This window comes from Battus philenor, unplaced genomic scaffold, assembly GCF_028537555.1.
Source record: "Battus philenor isolate CCGP_79_NKW_IND1 unplaced genomic scaffold, ilBatPhil1.0.hap1 SCAF_15, whole genome shotgun sequence".
NCBI classification, from domain to species: domain Eukaryota; kingdom Metazoa; phylum Arthropoda; class Insecta; order Lepidoptera; family Papilionidae; genus Battus; species Battus philenor.
The window spans coordinates 3,603,391-3,622,189 of record NW_027181677.1 but is presented as its reverse complement, the minus strand read 5'-3'; the positions used below and the strand labels follow the sequence as shown (position 1 = coordinate 3,622,189).

Genomic DNA, 18,799 nt, shown 5'->3' with positions numbered 1-18,799 from the left:
TCGACAGACTTTCTGCTTCCAGAAGTTATTGCCAGTCGCATTCCAACAGGAAAAATAAGTTTAACGAAGTTATATTTTATTTATTAATTGTGAAACAAATAAAATAATTTGGTTACTAACCGATGCAAACAATAAACGACAATATTTATATGCAACATGGAAACTAACAGGCGAAGAACTGATAAATGCGTAGTTCCAAAAAAAACACAAGCGAGAATCAAATACACATCTAGACTTAAAGGTTTTGTTAGGGTCAATGTTGTGTTATGTCTCTTTAATGAGTTGTAATCGACTTTGTGTAAAATAACGTAGACAATTAAAAATATATTATCTACATTACACACCATAGCTTTACTTACTGTAAGTTTTCTAAAAATGTTTATATATAATAAAATTATATTGGAGCAGTATTAGCGCAGCGGTAAAACACTGAAGACTTGCGATCGCATGCTGCGAGTTCAATTCTCGGGATGTAATCTTATATAATTCACACTTTGTGCATATTTACAAATAATTATACAGGATTTCCACTGCTCACAAGGATGGGCAGCAGCATCCTCTGCGTACCATACTATCGACAACTTGTCTGCTAAACGTGGCGATTATGGTCTATTCCCTAGGCATCTTTGTGGGTAGTCTATGCCATGCTATGGATATCTATTGGCTGAAAAAAAACATATTTGCAAAGCAAGTCTAAAAGTGGCCGCTCGTTTTGACGGCGAATATTAAAAATTAAAAAAAACAATCTTTAAATAATGATATTTTATTTTCACAAAGCTTACATGAGTAGAATAAACCACTTTTTATCTTTTAATCTACTTAAATCTAATGATATAATATTCTTAACATTTAAATAACAATAGAACATTCTACATAAAACTTGCAATGATCTTTAGTTATGTATTAATAATTTTAATGTATTATTAAAACATCTTATAATCATATGGCTTTATTTTGTTTTTAAAAAAAAAACAAAATCCTTTTCAAAAATCTCTTATAGTAGGGCCACAATGACCATCCCTTACCTGATTAAAATAAAAATATTCTGAATTTAATTAAAAAAGAATAAATTTATAGGCGATTGCTACTCGAATTTGATTAGCAAGAAATTACAAAACAAATAATCGTGTATAAAATAATGATATTTCTTAATTTATATGAATAAATGAATTACAGAACGAAAGTATAAAGAAAGAAAGTATTTTAAAAAGTACATAAAAACCTTTAAAATGAAAAACTTTATCCGTACTGTTTCAAACATTGGTAAATAAGAAATAGTTAAATATAACAAAATTAAAGCACTTTTCTATCATTAAATATTTTACACACCAAGATGACCGCATTCTTTACGAAAAAATATTTTCAAGTCACATGTATAATCTATTATTTCATATATTCGCTCTTATATAACATGTGAGTAAATCAAATAAATAAAGTCTAAAAATAAAGGTCATGTGAAACTGACAAGCGGCGCGGGCGACTGCCAATGTTCGCTGTCCGCTTCTTCATCCGACTCATCAGGAAACCGGACCTGGGAATAAAATATCTTAAGTATTTTAAATATATTGACAATTAATATTAAAAAATGTGAAAAAAATAATTGAATAGTCTTTAATCATAAAAGAATCAATTAGATATTTTAAATTAAACACGTAAAACTTATTTATTATTTACTTTAAAAATAAAAATAAGTTTGTGTCTAAAATAACTTTGTTCGTATAATAAATAAGTTATGTGTAAAAATCAAAACATTTTTATTTTACATTAAGTAAAGGTTGACTTGCCAGCCATAAAACCAAATAATAGAATTAACATTTACCTACAAAATTGCATTACAATATATATAATATATTTTAAACATTACAAATTTTATGTTAAACATACCCATGGTGCTAATCTTTTGCCATTGGATTGAAGGGAGCTAGCTTGATTGGATTGCCATGCCTGAAAAAAAGATCTTCTTGAAAATTGTAATAAAATATTTTTTTACATATTTTTTACGTATTCAGGTCAATTCTTCAAGCATATCACAGGTGGATCTCCTTATTCCTGATTTGATCACATAAAGAAAACCCAAAATCTTAGATTAAATCCCCAAACACGAAACATATAATGGCCATGTCATGCAAATATTAATTAATGAGTAAATGCTATTTATTCTTTTAACTTCAGACGTACAGGATATACACGAAAGTCCAACACGCCGTTGCTTCTTCATTTTGTAAAATACGATGGTTCTATGCATAATTACAAGCTCGTAAATTACATCACATTATTACATCAAGCGTTTTTGAAAAAAAAAAAGCAAATCAAATGAAAAATATTCGATAGTGATTCAAACAAACTATAACCTTACACAAATATTAACAACTCAACATAACATTGGATGTATAACAAGTGTTAGCTAAGCTGTTAATACGGTTTTTGAACAACGACCGTCTTTTTGAAGCAAGCGCTCGAACTGAAGTTTGATCTCCTCGGGCACCCACGAATCGGATTATTACAAGCGTATGAAGTGACAAACAAACAGACAATTTCTTTCAGTAGCTCTTCAGAGCTTTGTCAAAGTGATTTACAACTTTGTTAGCCTTCGAATCTGGTGATATCTATGTGTATTTGTGATTTCGGGAGATGATCTTCTAGACACACATAAGATACCCTGTCCTGCCATGTAAAATCCCTTCTAAGGAAGTCCTTCGTACTTTTAAAACGGCCCCTTGATGTCCAACGATACGCGCACGAGGAAAACTGAACCTCCCCCGGCTGCCCAGGTCTAAGCTTCCACGTATCGTGTATAACAGCCCTATGTGCCTACAGCGCTCACTCCAATTCCGGTGGAGTAATAAATGTTCATGTGAACTACATTTGGCAGTAACTAAAATAACTAACCTGATATGCATCATTGAAAGCGTGTGCTAGAGACAACGCTAGCGCTCGTGCCTGCTTCCCTCTCGCACAGACGAATACGTGCACCACGTGGCTTTCGTCCGCTCCGCTTGTCTTCTTACCCTCCACCACCGCGAACACACGAGCATTCGCTGCATCCGCCGAGCAATACGATATTCTGGAATACGCTACTATTGACGCTCCGCTTATGCAGTAAATGTAAAGCTTTACTTTCGTACCATTTTATTATGTACTCTTTTCTTTGTTTATTTATATAGTTAATAACTATAATTATACCATCATATTTGTAAATAATTATAACATTTGCTTTTTTTACACTGCTGTAAAAAGGCGAACTTTATGCCGCAGGCATTTTTAGCCAAGTACACTTCTACGTTTAGTGTTAAAAATTATTCATTATTATTACGAAGCAATTATGAAAATTATTATATCTAATATATCGAATAACACATGACATATGTTTTTAGATAGAAACAGTACAGAATATAATAAATATATATATATATATATATATATATATATATAAATTACGTTGCAACAAAGACAAATAAATACATTTACTTATGCACATATATTTATTTGCAAATACTAATAATAAATATATTATAATCATGAACACGAAAAAAAATAAAGCACGAAATTTTTCATTATTATTTTTTATCGCCTGATGACAATAACGCCATTGAAACGGCATGCATTTTTTATGAAAAATAGGTTCTTCCTCATCATTCTATTAATTTACGTAATATAAACAAAACTTGAAAAATAAAACATATTTAATCTTCGAACGCAAAACATACAGTTTAAAATAGAATTGAAGACCTTTGACACAAAAATCAGACGATCATTTATTATTATGTTTATTATTTATTCAATCATAATTGTTTTATATTATATATTACTTCTCTGTCATGAAACAGTCATTTTAATTGCAGCAGCAATTTTCTCTGCAATATATACAATAAATTATATCAAACATATATTTTAATCTCAATTATATCTCAGTCACTAGACACAACAATTTAAACACCACAAGACGCCGACATTAAACGATAATTAATTAAGATAAGTCTCATTTCAATGATTGTCTCCAAAGATAATATGAAGTATTTCCTTTTTTTTTTTTGAAAACTGGAATATTTTGTTATACTCTAAGGAAAATTAAAATTTTTTAAGACGCCCAAACATATCGAAAAATTTTAGCTTCGTCTCAAAATTATAACAAAATTTATCGTAATTTGTTAGGATCATTACTAATTATAATTAACATTTAAAATTGTATAAAGAGTATCATACCTGTATATTGATACACTAAGAACGCTCTCTTGTGTCTCGAAGTCGGTCACCAAAATGCCTCTTGCACTTATGTCTAAGTTGACCCGTTGCAGCTTTTTATTTGAAGCTGAAAAAATAAATAAAAATAAATGTTTAATGTTAATAACAATGCATTTTTTCTAAGCCAATTCATAATTTATTTGCCAATTTCTGATTAAATATAAGCTTTATTTAATAAATAGTGCCAGTAAAAACACAAGTGACGTTTTAAAAATAGAATTAAAAATTAAGATGGTTTTCCGCCACTTTTCTATAATTTTTCAAAATAATCTATCACGGATCAAGTTCATTAAGTTCAATTACGTTAAGTTTACAAAGTTTATTTGAAATGTAACAAATTAATTTGATTTAATACCTAATTGTACACGCTGAAAAATACATAGAGAGACACTTTACACAGAGAGACAATTAAGAAAGAGTACAATGGGCAATTTTTCACACGAGGAAATTTCTTCCAGATAACCATAGTATCGAAAAACAGTAGAGAGATTAATAACTAAAATAAAGTATATTACATAATTGTAAACACGGTAGTAAATATTGTTTAATATATTGTCTTTTCATATTATGGTTGTCTGTAAGAGATTGCCTTGTGTGATAAGACCGCCCATTGTACTTTTTTGTATATTATTGTAAAACTTATTAAATGTTTCTTATTTTCGTATACAATAAAGAATATTAAATAAATAAATAAAAAATAAAATAAATAAAACATCAACCTGACTTGGATCGCACTTGACTTAATAATTAACCAATCGTCTAGTAAATATTTCTTAACCATTTTCTTTAATATATATAGTGACTTAGCACGTCTTATATGAATCAAAAGATGGACTCGACATTCCTTACCTTCATCGGAGTTAATAAAATCAGACAAAAATTATTAAAGAAAAATTATATTATTTTACCTTGACCATAGAGTTAACGGTTTAACGAAGAAATGATATCCCATTTCTTCGTCATATTAACAAATAAACATAGTAACTGCTTTTGATTATTTTCGTAATAATGTCATCCCTCCTAGCCATATAACATAAAAAACATAACAAAATCATTCGTCCATTCAGTCGTTCCATAGTGAGAACCATTCTCTGAATTTCTCTATGAGATCCGTAGACGAATGAAAATAACCGACATAACCCAGCGAATGGGAAAATATTAGTGGCAGTGAATAGGCCACAGACAGCATGTAAGAGAGATGAACGCTGGGGCCTTAAGGATCTGGAGAGGAGACCACTGACCGGAAATCTATAGAGGACATCGGCATCTAGTGAGTGATAAATGGCTGAAATAATGATGATAAATGTCGATTCCTATCAACTAATATTTTCATTTTCCACAAGCCAAGTTTTAAAATGAGTGCACATTACCATTCTAGTTTGAAAATATTTATTGAGTGCAACGATTCTTTCATGGGGAGAGACGAATTAATCAATGCCTCCAACGATCGTTCACGAGAATACTTCAAGCATTGCACCTTATAGAGAAAGCTGCGTGACTCGTTTGGTGCGTGTGAAGAATAGTTTAACTAATATCTTCAATATTTAAAAAGAGAACGACGTCCTCAGTTAGATATAGGCATCTGTCCCTGTAGACTTTATACTGCCAGGACTTAACTTACTGACATATTCCAATAGAAAAAAATAAACTAATGTAACATATTTTAGAGAGATCATTTTATACAGGGTTATTGGAAAAGTTATAAAAGCTTTTAGAATTTTTTGTTGATTTATAAGCTATATAAAGTTCTATAAAGCTTCTTTATACCACTCTGTATGTTAAACACTAAATCAAAACAAATTTGGCAGAGTTATCGTTTTCATTAGAGCAGTATAATTCATCCTTTTATGTACCCCCACCTTATCCTTTCTAAATTTCTTACATCCTTTATGTTACATATAGTACAATTTTTATATTAAATCGAAAGGATTAAAATCGTGTCGATTCTACTTCCGAATTGCTTCCTTTAAAAAAATAAAATTGCCCCACTGTGCGGTGTGGGCCATGCGTTGAGAAACACTGTATAAGAGCAATTATAATTTAAAACATGATTACGAAAAAATGAATTTCATTGAGCTATTTCATGCGGTAGACGCTTGAATTGTTAGTTGCTTAAAGTTTCAAAATATTGTCTTACACTTTACAGTATGTAAGGCGGAGCGTACAGCATGTGCTGTAGCGGGGGCGGAGGCGGCCCGCTCTACGGGCACCACGCCCGCGTAACGGACATCACCCTGTCCGCTCCCGTCGCGAGCTTCTCGCCACCATCCGTCCCCCTCGCACTCCGCCAGCGCCCACTCTTCACATAGTTCTGGAAGAAATAAAATTGATGACTTCGTAACACTTCATAGAGTAACCTAATTGTCCATCAGCCCAGAACAGATTGGTGGTGACAAAACCTTATATTCTTCTTTTCAGTCAATGAATGCCTACTGCAAGGCACAGGTCTCCCCCAAGATCGCCACGATGACTAGTCCTGCGCTGCTCGCACCCAAAGACTTCCCGCGACTTTAACGATGTCGTTGGTCTACCTCGTAAGGGGCCACCCACGCCACGTTTACCAGCTCGTGGTCGCCATTCAAAAACCTTTAAGCCCCAACGGATATCTCTTACACATGTCCTAATATTCCAAATCCGTAAATACTATATCTAATAGGACAGACATTTTACCGGCAGGCATTAGAAATGTTGAAGATCTCTTAATTATTACAGAAAGATTATAAAGAAAACAATTTAACAGACGAGATAAATACACTCAACTTTAATAAATAATAAAAATCGTTTCGTAACTGTCCATCACTGCTTAATGCCAAGCGTACATGTTTATTACGGACTAGACCAAAAATGATTTCAGAATAATCTTCAGGTTTGAAGATCTTTATACTGCCCCAGTTGTATTTTGTTCTGTAAACATTGTCAAAATCAGAATAATATAAATTGTAAGTTTTCGTGTTGGAACAAAAAAGTCGTGATATAAAAATTTGAAACTGGTGAACCACGTTATTATGGTTGTCTAAAAAAGAGTTAGTGTACTTTATAGCTGTCTCTTTCTTCGCCATATTCGAAAAAATGATCAGTCATAACATTGAATGGTACATCGAAGTGACATTCTAGGCGCGGGTAACAAGGTGAATAGTCTTTTAAATGAAAAAATATGTAATATATATCTTCAACATCATTTCAGCAGTATAAAGTTCACATATGGGATCGCCCGACGATTTGCAATTGGTCCGATTGGAAGCGGCCTGCATCCAATCTACCTACGACGCTCTGTTGCATTTAGATTAGAAAAATCAAATGATTATTCATAATATGATATAAACTATGATATATATAAAAAAATCGCTACCGTACATTCACGTACAATAATGGAGACGCTACAGCAAAAACAAATAGAATCTTTTTACTGTACTATATTATATATCTTAGTTATTAAGTTAATTAAATAAAAAAAATAAAATAATAATAAACATGTGTAATTTTAATATTAGATGGTGGAAATAGGTGCCACAGAAATATTCGAGACGATCTAAAGCAAATAAAATCTTGACATTATTTGAATGAGAGGAAAATACACGTGTATGGAACCAGAGTACCACAACAAATGGAATATATGTTGTGCGAGTCTTCTTAGTCTAATTATAGACATCCAATTCACTGTTTATAGCAAATACCGCATTCATCAGCTTCCAGTCGGATATTTATTATATTGATACCAAAATATCTAGGCCAGACGGGACAGATAGCGAAAATGGTCCAGAGGTCAGTTTATTAGGCGCAATAAAGCAAACAAGATCAGCGCCGATTATAACCAGTGCAACGACCAACCCTTTCAATAATTTATACTGGACGTCTTATATTTTATGTATTGAAATAGAAACCATTCAATCATGTCGAAAATAAATACAGAATGATTTGTTTACATATGTAAAAGCTAGGTTAGCTAAGGGTGAATGTATAGTAGTACATCCAATCCAAATGATAATATAGTAATTTTTTTTTGTCAATTCGTATTGCCATACTATTAAAAATGATTATAGTTTACTACCCTTGAGACTTTGACCTATCTGAAGTTATTGGCCTGTCACTTTGTAATAAAAAGGTTTTATAATTTATATGTTTTATAAAAATGAGCATCTTACTCTACATACATCATTAACCAACTATCTTGAAGCGTATAAATACAATTGCTTCCCGGATAGATAAAATAGCGGGGACTATACACAAACTGATATTATATCGAAGGATTCAAGGATGATATTTGCGCTTTCTGTGCGGAGACGGTATGATCACTAACCTTCGTTATACGAAAGCCCGTGTTGACAAAAATGCTAACCATTGAACGCCGTAGAACTTAGATCTATTGTATCCGTTAGCGGCGGATGGTTATATGGATATGGCACGATATTCGTCAAGGCAGCGACAATACTGGCGCGCTTTCCGACTGAAAAAAGTACTCGAGGACTGTGTGTTGTGGTAAGCAGCCGCACAGTTTCCCAGAACTGGTCAGACGGCAGAAAGTCGGAACGGGGAGCGCTGGTAGAAGACAGGATGTGTTCATGCTGATGTGGGATATGAATAGATTCAACCTCCATGACCGATTTTTTTTAATAATAAAACTCGTAGCGTGAATGATAAATTCATGATGACGATACGAGAATGATGTTAAAGGACCAAGACGAGAATTCATAATGTAAATTGGAATTAGCGCTGGAACATTAAACGTCATATAGCTTGTAAACGAATGAACGTCGGTGGGTGAAATGTCACTTAGCTAGATTAAGGGATTCTGGTGAAAAGCATTTTTTCTTACGAGGAGTCGTGTCGTGTCATGCATATTGAAGATCGTGGTCTTCTTCTAAAAAACTGTCATGGCCCAAAGAGGGCAACCGAACGGAATATACATGGATTAGATCACGCTAGGAGACTACTTCATGGAACGTTTAATGTTATAGGAGCAGATATATCTTCTACGAAGTGATTCCTTAGGTCCAAATAGTGCCTTAAATGAAGAGATGGAAAAGTGTCAGATAAATCAATATAATCAATATGTCAGACAACATAAATGTCATGGCTTTAAATAACCATCCTGTGTAATCTTCATTTTGTCACTTGGAACTTGCCTCCTAATTTAGATAAAACTCTTGCTTATTATTAACTTATTAATCGCCGAAGAACTCAGTTACAACAATTATAATAGTATTGTAAGGAAATCATTTATTGTTTACAAAAGTTCATTAAACGGATAAACAGGCAAATAATATATCGAATAATTTACGTCTTTGTTTGCATAACCATTAATATGTCAATAGTTCAAATCTGTTATTAATAACGATGATCGTAAACGACGGAATCTATCACTAAAGCGCATTAGGGCTGCGTTATGAGTAATTATATAACACAAAGTTATACTTTTGCGCATATGTTAGGGTACACTTATAACTGCAACATTTGAACCTACTTATGTTATCGCAAAATTGCTAACGTGTGTGTCTCGACCGACAATACACTTTGAGTGAAGATTGTCTTGTAGACAGACATGAACTTCCGTATTAAGTACAAGAGGAAACTGAGTTGTCAAATGTCGCCCAATCGAGCCACTCATTCTCCGCGCGACCGTGAGAAGCTTTTACGATATTAATCCCGTAGGTATATAAAACGCCATGAAACTTTGTCAATGCAAATATTCCGTAACAGGGTTCCGTATGGAACAATCATTGCGGTACATACAGCAGTCTTTATTCATTTAAAATAGAGAACCTCTCTCGATAACTCAAGTTCTTCATTCCTAAACATGATATAAATATACAGAGTGAGTTAACTGTTCAAATTTTAATTCAAAAAATCTTTATTCAATATAGAATTGATAAGATCTTTTATAAGCGTCAAAATACCTACCAAATGTTCAGATAATAAATACCTAAGACCTGAGAAGGACAAGCAAAAGACACTTAAGACCACTATACACCATGTATATTTATAAAAAAAGATAATATTATAACAAAACGGGAGATAATAGGTTGTGAAAACCAAAGTGCAATTTTTTCTAAACAACACCATAGGTGATCTCGCAACGATTATTTATGAAAGGTACCGATCTCTCAATAGAATTTTCTTCCATCTGACTTATAATGCTCATAAAAAAGTAGAAAATCCGGATGTGAAGATTTATCAGAACTATATACATTATTGAACAAAGAAAGGTTGTTGTAACAGAACAGAGCGACATTCTTTTCTTTACGGTGCAGGTGCGCCCAACATTTATTATTAGTAAAAACTGCATTTCAAAACGACTTCATTAAATAAAAACAATGTGCAATTTTTAAGATTATCATTTCTATTGCAGTGATCTGTGCCAATACATTTTTTCATCCCATGGCTATATTCGAAATTTCTCTACAAAATCGAAACAAAGGTGATCAGATGAAGTTGAAGGAGCAGAGGACAGGCTATATAGCGCACAGAAGAAATGGCACCTGGGGCCTTAAAGTTGTGAAGTTATTAACTCACAAGGTGGACAGACAGTTATGGTCGTCGGAAGAGAATGGATGCAGGACGCTTCCAACCAGTCCTACTGGACATTTTTGGAGGATGTCTATATCCTGTAGTAGATATCCGTGTTACAGCTTAAATAATGATGGTGATGATAGGTAAGATTAGCTGATGAAAACAAGGCTACATGTATAATATATATAACGTTAAAAAGTCGTGTTAATAACAATTTACGGCCCAGTAACGAGTGAACGAATTTTAACTAATTCAGTGTTTTTGGATTTGTTTTCGTGCTGAATAAGATGAGTAAGAAATTGAAATTCATTAATTAATATTAATTATTTAAAAATAATTCTAGCCGTTCATCTATAATACAAGTGCTTTGAAATAGGAGTAAAAGTTTTGTAAGCGTACACTTGATCAAAAAAATCTAGTTGTAGAAACATTAAATAATATAATTAAAATAGAGTAGCGTTTTCAAAATTCGGATTAACACATATTAAAATTAATTATTGTTTGCTATCTATCTGTACAGATTACTGCCGGAAGCTACGGGCCCTTAGCATTCCAATAGAAAAAAACACTCACTTTATATAGGATGTTTGATATAAATAAAACAAAGTGATGTTAAATACACAACTTAAAGCTCAAAGAGGGCAGGACCAATTTAAATTATTTGAATGTTTTAGGATTAACTTCTTTAGAAATAGAATACCAAATATAAATGATATTCGCTATTTATATTTCTTATTTCAAATACGTCATTTAAAAAAAATCGGAAATCTGTACATTCATTGAGTGTTAACCGGAACCAAGGTCGCTGGTTCAACTAATTTGAAATAAAATCATTTTAAATAATGCAATATAAGTATTGGTGGTCATTATTATATTCGAAAAGGGTATAAACATTCATGGGAATCAATTATGAGTAACGGAATATAAATTGATTGGTTGGCTGTGAAATAATGACTACATCCTATCCAATAATCAATCAGAATCAAAAATAAGAAATAATAAATAACATAATGACATTATAGTAAGAAAAAACTATTTTCAAAATTCGTATTACGACATATTACAATTTTTTATTATTTATAATCTGTCCCTGCATTCTTTGTACTGCCAAAAATTAATTGTCTGTTGCATTCCTACAGAAAAAAAATAATGTTATATATTTCAGAGTGATCACTGTATATAGGTTGATTGAAAATAGGTGTAAAAGATTTAAAACTTTTTGCTGAATAATTAGCAATACATACCTTTAAAGTTTTTACATACAAACCCAATGGCCATGTATATCTATGTTGAATTTACATTTTCTATCTTAGCTTAAAAAATGAAATTTTGTATATTTTAATTACAACGTCTAGATGAAAGCTCGCGTCCGTAGGAACTTTGAACTAGGCAAGTGAACTCATTTGTTGATTACTAATCTAATTATAAACGAACGTACTCTCGATTCATGCTTTGGTCATATATTACGCAGCAAATATTCTGGACTTCGAACTAAAATTATGAACTTATCTCTCAAGGCCGTACAGTTATAATTTCTGCCAAGTATCAAGAAAATATATTAAGATCTTCGTTTATATTCATTTTGATACTATTTTTATACTTTAAAAATATGCCTTATATGATATTTTGTACGAAATGTAATGACAAATATGTCGTTCGCAAAGTCAGTTGTATACCAAGATTATACTAAAATTCATGAACTTATTTAATTTTAATTTAACACTGTATTCTACACTTTAGGGAAAATATATATATATAGAGAGTTATAATAATTAAAAAAGCACAATGGTCGGTCTTATCACTAAAGGCAATTTCTTAGAAATTAGTAGTAAATAAGTAAGTAAAGAAATTAATGAATTATGGAAACAGAAGAATGAGTAGCAGGTAGGTAAAAACATAAAGTACTCTATAAAACTAACATGTATAAATATACTAAATATGTAAATTTGAAGCTGTAGTTGTAATAGAAGCAGACAATGATCAAAATGAATAAACTACAAAAATTTATATTTAAAAGACAAATAAATTATATTCGTAAAAGGACTATGATTTTGTTCTAGGCAGCGTTAGTTAAGAAGAACTATAGTGATGCTAAAATCAAATTAATGTGTCTAGGAAAAGCCAGGCAAGATGGAGACTAACGGAACGAAGCGGCCAATACTCCCCCGTCTCGCTGCCCGCGTACCTAAGGCGCGGTACAGCAGCTTCGGGAGCATTATACCTCCAGAGTAGCAACGTGTGATTAAATTAATGTTATACTCTTACTTGAGTGGAAACTAAGGTAATGTAGGCTTAAATTTGTACTATGTCAATATTGAAAATTGAATAATAATGAATAGTCAGATGTATAAAGAAAAGGAAAGGGAAGAAAGAGAAAAGAAATAGAGAAAATTATGTGGAGACCATTTCCTGTAAAGTTTTATAATGATCAATCAAAAGACACGGGTTGATGTGAATGGTAAAAAAAAATTCTTAGCTAACTTTTTCATTTGAAATCATTTATTTCTAAACCTGTTTATGTGCCTGATAACGGCAACACATATGGGTCAATCACTCCGTTATAACTTACATGGCTAATTTATCATTCCATAGTTCCTGCTATACCGCTAAGTGTTGCCCTCTTTCGTTAACAGATATAGCAACTTTTTTCCCGCCGACCTATCCGCCATTTACGTCGGTCCGGAGAGATCCCAATTCCAACGTAATTGGAGAGAAAACTGCATTTACGCAGTTACACACGCGTCGTTTCGAATACAACTGGCTCCTAACTTGGAGTTTTTAATAGAGCCTTAGAAAATCTAGAGCTTCGATTTCTTACAGGAGAGTGTTACTTTGCGATGAATATCATGCAATACTTTTCGCCATATCTTGTTAACAAAGTTGTGAACAAACATTTATATACACAAAAAATATCTAATTATTACTGATAGTGTATCCCACACCTATCTTAAAATAAGCTTATCTTTGGTAAACATAATTCTAATATTTAAAGAAATAACTTATTGTATCACATTATATAAATATATAAAATAATATTCATAGTATTATTATATATATTTATATAAATTTTATATAAACAACGGAAAATTTATTTGTCTTCGTTTATCAAAAATAGGGCAACTTTCCCAAAGTATTTATTCATGTTTTGTATTACCCCTGATTAATTTAATTACGAACTTTTAATTTATTTTATGAAAACACATAAAATAATTTTTGTAGAATATTAGATTATTTAATAAAGAATAATTATTATTTTGAATTAAAGTTATGATGGTTCAATTTTAAATCAAAAACGAAACATTTTTTATGCTGAACATTACTTGTGTGTAGAATTAATAAATATATTCTATTAAATTTAAAGTTCATTTTATAACAAGTTTTAATAGAATAATAACGTATCCGTTGATAAATATTTAAATTGATTTTAACCGAGTAAATAATTATTTATATCTTCAAGTCGGGACCTCAAATAAGGTTCATTCAATTTTACAGAACTAAACAGAAAATAGGTGTGTGAACCTTTCCAATAGTTATCCTTAATTAATTAATTCTTAAATGAAATTCTTAATTGTTCGTATTTTGTTACTAATTAGGTAATTTTTTAATTTTAAATCTTACTTTGAACAAACTCAAAATTAAGTCAGACAAGCCCATGTAAATTTTAATGAAAAATATTCCTTTGTTGAAATAATTTTGTTGAAATGATTCACTGTTTATAAACTTCCATGTTATTGTTGTTTATGTATATTAAATACGAATATTGAATAGGAAATTTAATTAATATTGATGAATACATTAATTTAAATGATACAAAATACTTCGAAATGTTCTTTTTACTTCTTTCGCCTGCATACAACAATGTTACTGTCATAATTTAAAGTAAATGTTTTTTTTATTCTGTAGAAAAATGATAATTCATCCAAATAATTCATACTAACTATGTTATAAACAAAAATGTTATTAAATAATAAAATTGAATGTAAATATAGTCTAAGATATTATTAATAATATTTACAACTGTATTAAGTGCTTATCTCAATAACATATAAGCGACAATTATTAATTTTAGTTTTCATAATTTACCGTTTACAAATATAATTTTTGGAATACTCACTTTTGTGTTTAGAGTGGGTTTTCCACATTTTTCTTAAAAGCGTAGTCATTTTTTTTCCGATAACTACTTTGTTAAAATAATAATAAACTTTCCCGCGTAATATCCCGTTGACCACTGCGCCACACGCGTCTCCTCCAACAACCCTTCGCGGTGTGAAGTAGCGATGTGTCCGATAGTATTATTTAAAAGCAATATGGACACCACGTCCATGATTCTTTGACGCATATATGTACGCATTAATTTTTATTTTTTATTTATTTATTAAATTTCATCATACATCTCTCTATAAAATGGTAATTTGGATGCACAGATGATTTTACTCAATCTAAAGTTTCATTTAACCTTTATGTAATATATATACAAAAATATAATGTGAATGAAGAAATGTGTTGTTTTTCTTTCATCAGTTACAAAGCTTTATAATCTTCTAGCTTAATTTAGTATATTTTTATTTATCATGCCTTACATTTTTGGTTAAGAAATTTTAAAAAATATCTATATTACACATTTTTTATCACTTGTATGTTATAAATATCATAAAATTTTATTTACCGGTAAATGAACACACTTCCTGATTAATCAATAAATAATATATTTTAACTACCTATCTAGTGAAAATCTGTGACATTTTTATTGTCTCTATTAATATAACTTATTAAATTTCGGCCAAATAAAAACTGCCTGTTTGTCCTGTACTTTAGTATTTGCCATGAAGATAAATTTTAAAATTATTCAATAAAGTACAAAGTCTGGAGTGTATATTAAATACGAATACTTCATCTCTGATAATGATATACTATAAATATGTCGAGAGATTCTGTAGACTTTTGCCGAGGAAAATAATTTACATAAAAATGTTCAATTATAATAAAATTAATACAGTTTTATTTTAATCAACATCCGTTTTAAATATTCTTTATCTTACTGGTGTTAAGCCTCTATTGGGTGCCTCGTGTCAAATTTTAATGTTGTAGAGAGACGATTTCGCGGCATAAATTTTGGTAACGCCATTTAATAAGGTAATAAACATAATTATTTAGTTTCTTTTCCTTGTATGAACGTTGTGTGTTGTCGTTATTTGGTATCTGATGCTTTATATAGGCTTGATATATAAAGCATCAGATACCAAATAACGCAAACGTAACGTAACGTAACAAATATGAAACTCTAAATGTAATTAAAAAAATCATATGACGAATCAAACTCTATGACCCTTCATGAATTCGAAAAATTATTATATTTGCGCTCCGAATATTCCATATTCGATTTCAGCAAATAATAAACAATACTTCAGTATTTTAAAACCCTGTCTATTAAACATTGTGGATATCTGTTCTTCTTAAAAAAATAATCTGAAATTAATCTTTTATGCTAAATATATCAATTTAAGCAGTGGTAGCTCAGCGGTAGAGTACAGAGAGTTGCAACCACAGGTTGTAGGTTTGATGCCAGGGATACAGTATTAAATATATATAATTAACACTTTGTAAATAAATTAAATAGGATCGCCAATTATCACAAACAAGTTTCCTAAGGATGAGCAGTAACGTCTTCTGCATACCATAATACCACACTGCGACCGCCAACTCGCCTGACAAGCATGGCTATTGTTGTATATTTCCATATATATCTTTGAGGGCGGCCTATGCTTTACAGTGAGCGTCTATTGGCTGATACGACGATCAAATATATGTGGAAAAACTGATCAATCAAAAGATTTACTGATTAACCTCGTTACATATTACTATGACAATTATATAAAAATTATATCAAAAAGTTTATTATTCAAATGTAGATATTTTTTTAATATTGACATTAAATTAGTAACTGAATATATAAATGCTAGTAAGAGTTTCTAAGACTATATTCGATTGGGGCTAGACGTTGTTAATCTTTTTGGCTTCTACAGCTTCTTGGGATTTACGACCCGAAAATCTACGTCAGGTGCGTCGCCTGACGTATTGTATTGACTAATTGATGTCTACTAGGTTTTTTAGGAGTGTATTAGAAAAGACATAGGAAGGCTTCGTCAAAGAAACTTTTATACAATTCCTAAAATTTGTAAACATACTTGTAGCGTCATGTTTGTTGGTACAAATTAATACAGTTGAACAAAAGATATAAAAATCAATGTAGTTAAAATTACATATTCTGTGGATTTTTACATTTTTATTTTTCATATTTTCGTAATTATGTTTAATGTTTATTTTGCATGCACGTTGTGCAGAACTACTCGGACAACTTGATTCTGATGCAAACGACAGGTTCATACGATCATGCCTGACGCAATAATGGAGCTTTTACTCTAAAGCCCCCACTTCTTTTTTGCCGCCAAATAATTATATCTCCAATAGGGATGAATCGATATAAAATTTAAGATTATCGACAAAATTTTAATACGCATTAAAATTAGTTTACATTGACTATTAAATACATTTACATTTATAATATTAAATATATTTAAAAAAAAGCTTAGAGACAGGCAGAGCCAAGACATTGTCTTTAAACCTGTCATAGTGTCGGAATTACGATTAGTTTTTATGTAAACATTTACAGGTATCGATAATATTTAAATTTCACCTCTCTATTCTGAACACTTCGAGACAAATTATTCCGCAACAAATAATGATATGGTTAAGCATAGTTTCCTTAATCATTTCATAGCAATTTGTTCTGTTTTATGCAATTTACGCGTAAATTTCTAGGCGACTCTTAATAGAATTTATATTGAAAGATTATTGACCTCTCGTTCAAATGTTAGCGCCTAACATTAATTAAGACGTTACTAATATGGCAACATTATTCCTTACATTCTTATTTTAACTATTTTATTTATTATTTTAAGATACTTCTGCTCCTGCATATTGTCGCTTAACGAAATTATTTAGTTAATAGTTAAATTACAAAGTGCAACATTCTAACACCACTTATTTGACAGTATATAACAGTGGTAGTAACCTATATTCCAAAAACGATAATATCATTCGTTGCACCACACCTATTGTACCTTTGAAAGCTACTTAAAATAGAAATAACCGTTCTTTGAATATTATAGGAAGTGTGAAAAATTTTACAACCTTCCTATTTATTATTCCGATACAACACAAACCATCACAGGTCAGTGATGTCTCTACTTGTACTACAGTTATTAATTCCAGTATAATTATAAATATCTACATTTTATTGCATTGGTGCCATTATATCTTCTAATAATTTATCATAATTTCAGCCATAATACGTCTAATGCTGGACATGTACCCGTAACCTCCCCGTACATTTCCAATAGGACTAGTTGGAAACAACCTGCATCAAGTCTTCCAACGACCACAACAAGATGGAACCACCTTGGTATCCTATAATGCGCTTTCCGATCCGTTGACTTCTCGCCAAAACCTTAAGGCCCCAGCGGCCATCTGATCAGGGCGTCTCTAAATTTATGTAACCGGATTAGAAAACTAATAATTCGACAAATTTCTTTGTTGTCAAATTTCGTGCTTTAAAACAGATTGTACTAACCGTAAATAATCTTTCCGTTAATGTTCCCACTGAGTAGCAAGCTTTCAGGCGACTGCTTTAATTCTGCTGTTATACAGCAAAATTAATTATAATAATATTGATCACCTTAATTTAAGTAGCCACCTTCAAAAACATCTAATTACTTTTAAAAAGATGTAATTAATACACTAATATTAATTCCATAACCTAATGGATACTAAAAATATCAAATATGCTCCCAAAATCGAACTAAACAGTATTAGCGCCTAAGATTTGAAAATAGCAAAAAGTATTAATCGTTTTAATGCTATTTTAAATACAAGCGTTTATGTCATAGCATTAAATTCTAAAGTGTTATGTTAATGACAGTAAGTAGCGATATGGATCCAAATAAAAAAAAAAACTTTTTTTTTGGAATCTCACAAATTCTTCCACTCTTCT

At 31.0% G+C, this 18,799-nt stretch overlaps 1 protein-coding gene across 1 annotated transcript; it reads right to left on the bottom strand.

Moving 5' to 3' along the window:
* Positions 1 to 767: 767 nt before the first annotated feature.
* Positions 768 to 15,000, bottom strand: LOC137918846 (low density lipoprotein receptor adapter protein 1-like). Its single transcript, XM_068761770.1, has 6 exons — positions 14,864 to 15,000; positions 6,380 to 6,553; positions 4,204 to 4,309; positions 2,890 to 3,064; positions 1,885 to 1,944; positions 768 to 1,531 (listed from the first exon to the last, which is right to left on the bottom strand). The coding sequence occupies exons 1-6, from the start codon at positions 14,910 to 14,912 to the stop codon at positions 1,451 to 1,453; spliced, it is 645 nt and encodes a 214-aa protein (XP_068617871.1). The 5' UTR covers positions 14,913 to 15,000; the 3' UTR covers positions 768 to 1,450.
* Between the last annotated feature and the right edge of the window lie 3,799 nt (positions 15,001 to 18,799).

Bases quoted from the DNA above. Each gene is read 5' to 3' on its own strand.
- LOC137918846 (XM_068761770.1), bottom strand. From the start codon at position 14,912: ATGACTACGCTTTTAAGAAAAATGTGGAAAACCCACTCTAAACACAAA. The intron at 6,554-14,863 runs GTGAGTATTCCA...TATTTCTTCCAG, and splicing joins AACCCACTCTAAACACAAAA to AACTATGTGAAGAGTGGGCG. The intron at 3,065-4,203 runs GTATGATACTCT...AGCGTATTCCAG, and splicing joins CTTAGTGTATCAATATACAG to AATATCGTATTGCTCGGCGG.